The 1,986-nt window shown below is 37.8% G+C and overlaps 1 protein-coding gene across 1 annotated transcript; it reads left to right on the forward strand.

The window, feature by feature from the left end:
* Positions 1 to 14: 14 nt before the first annotated feature.
* On the forward strand, positions 15 to 1,967 carry LOC108731419 (uncharacterized; the record flags this gene model as incomplete). The annotated part of the gene is made up of 2 exons (XM_018461752.1): positions 15 to 42; positions 1,432 to 1,967. Coding segments are annotated over exons 1-2 (564 nt in total), but the record flags the coding sequence as incomplete, so codon positions are not given.
* Positions 1,968 to 1,986: the final 19 nt, after the last annotated feature.

Raw genomic sequence — 1,986 nt, forward strand, 5'->3', positions numbered from 1 at the left:
ATGCGTGGTCTACAATGGGCAGTAGCAGTAGTGGATTAAGAAGTAGACATTAGAAGTAGGCTGTAGGATTAGGGTCTCTTTACGTCTGAGTGTCTACAATGACTTAGAGACTTGCACCGATTTGTCTCCATGCTTCGGTTTTCACATTGGCGTTGGCATATAATTTTTCGGTCTTATCATACAAAAACCGATTGCACCGGACCACGGCAATTAATTCTCGGTTAATCCTTATTTCAAAATCACGCCCAGAACTATCGTGAAACTCCATGTCTGCCATACTCGAAATTTAGGTTATAGCATGCAAAAACAGCACTAGCTTCTTGCGCGCGTTTTCTTTACTACTGAATGCTGAGTTCTCATTGGTTGAGAGTAAGAGAGTAGACGTAAGAAATGGATTTCATTTCGCTTACGGATTTACTCTACACCCTATAATACCGAAAAACCAGCTTACTGCGACGTCTTACTGCTTCATCCGCTACTACTACTACCCATTGTAGACCACGCATTACGATTTCTTTACTGCTTACGTATTACGGCCTTACGTTTTTGTATGTGCCATGGGCTTTAACTAGATAGGACATGGAGAAAAAAGTTGGTCACGAAAAATGTTCCGTGTACTGCTATATCCGCCGAACGGAATAACTTACAACATTCCATCGCCATATTGAATATTTATATGTGTGCAGTATACTTGCGACTGTGTATACATATACGTATTAAATACGTGTATCCTAAAAAGTAAGTAGCTTGCCCTTCTAAAATCTTAATAAAAATATACTCATTCGTCGCGTTTTCATTCAAAACGAAAGAATCTGTAAGAAAAATGCGGCGGTTCACAACAACTTGTGAACCGAGTTATTAAGCGTTAAAGTTCGAGACTACAGGTTAGGATACTTGTCATCCTGAAAATAATGGAAAAAAAATAAAAATAAATAAATAATGGAAATTGACAATAATGGACCCAATATATTCATATGAAAATAATATATTTTATTACTTTTTAGCTTTTGATAAAGAACGATAATGGAAGTTGAAAAACATCGACCCAATAGTTTTGAATACTTTCAAGATAATTTGGAGTTGCTTATATTTCCTTGTATGAAATGGAGTTATTCAAGAGGAAATGAAATGTTTTTTTATTTCCAGAAAGTAAAAAGTGATTATAATGTAAGAAAAAGAGTTGCTTTTTTGCGAAATGGACAAGTGCATATTTATACGAGGGTCATCTGAAAAGTTTTGAACCTCATCATGAAGATGGCGTTACTTGTCAAAGCCATTCTGGTATTATAATCGTGATACTTACGAAAGATATTTGTGACAATGTAGCCACTTTGGACGTTCAGTTCTTGTTTGACAATCATTTGTGTCGTCATTTTGTAAAAATGGAAAAAATTGAATATCGTGCTATAATTAAATTCTTGCATTTGAAAGGCAATACGTCTATGCAAATTAAAGTCGAGTTGGACGCTGTTTACGGGGACTGTGCCCCATCATTTGCCACCGGGAAAAGATGGGTAGCTGAATTTAAACGTGGTCGTACCAGCTTAGCTGATGATGAGCGTTCGGGACGGCTAACAACTGTGACCACCACCGATAACATCGAAGAAATTCATCAAATGATAATGGACAACCGTCGAATTAAGGTTAGGGAAATAGCAGAGGCTGTTGGCATATCAAAAGAACGTGTTTGTCATATATTGACTGAAGAATTAGGCATGCATAAGTTAATCGCGCGTTGGATGCCGCGCTTGCTCACTCTGGATAAAAAACGCATTCAAATGAACATTTCTAAGGCCCTGTTGGAGCGGTTTATGCGAACCGAGTCGGATTTTTTGCGTCGATTAATAATGATTGATGAAACTTGGGTCCACCACTTCACTCCTGAAACGAAAGAACAATCAAAACAGTGGACTGCGAAGGATAAACCTGCTTTGAAGAAAGCGAAGATGGTTTTATTGGTGGGAAAGGTGATGGCGACTGTTTTTT

The sequence above is a fragment of the Mycetomoellerius zeteki genome, unplaced genomic scaffold, assembly GCF_001594055.1.
Source record: "Mycetomoellerius zeteki isolate Tzet28-1 unplaced genomic scaffold, Tzet1.0 scaffold1270, whole genome shotgun sequence".
NCBI classification, from domain to species: domain Eukaryota; kingdom Metazoa; phylum Arthropoda; class Insecta; order Hymenoptera; family Formicidae; genus Mycetomoellerius; species Mycetomoellerius zeteki.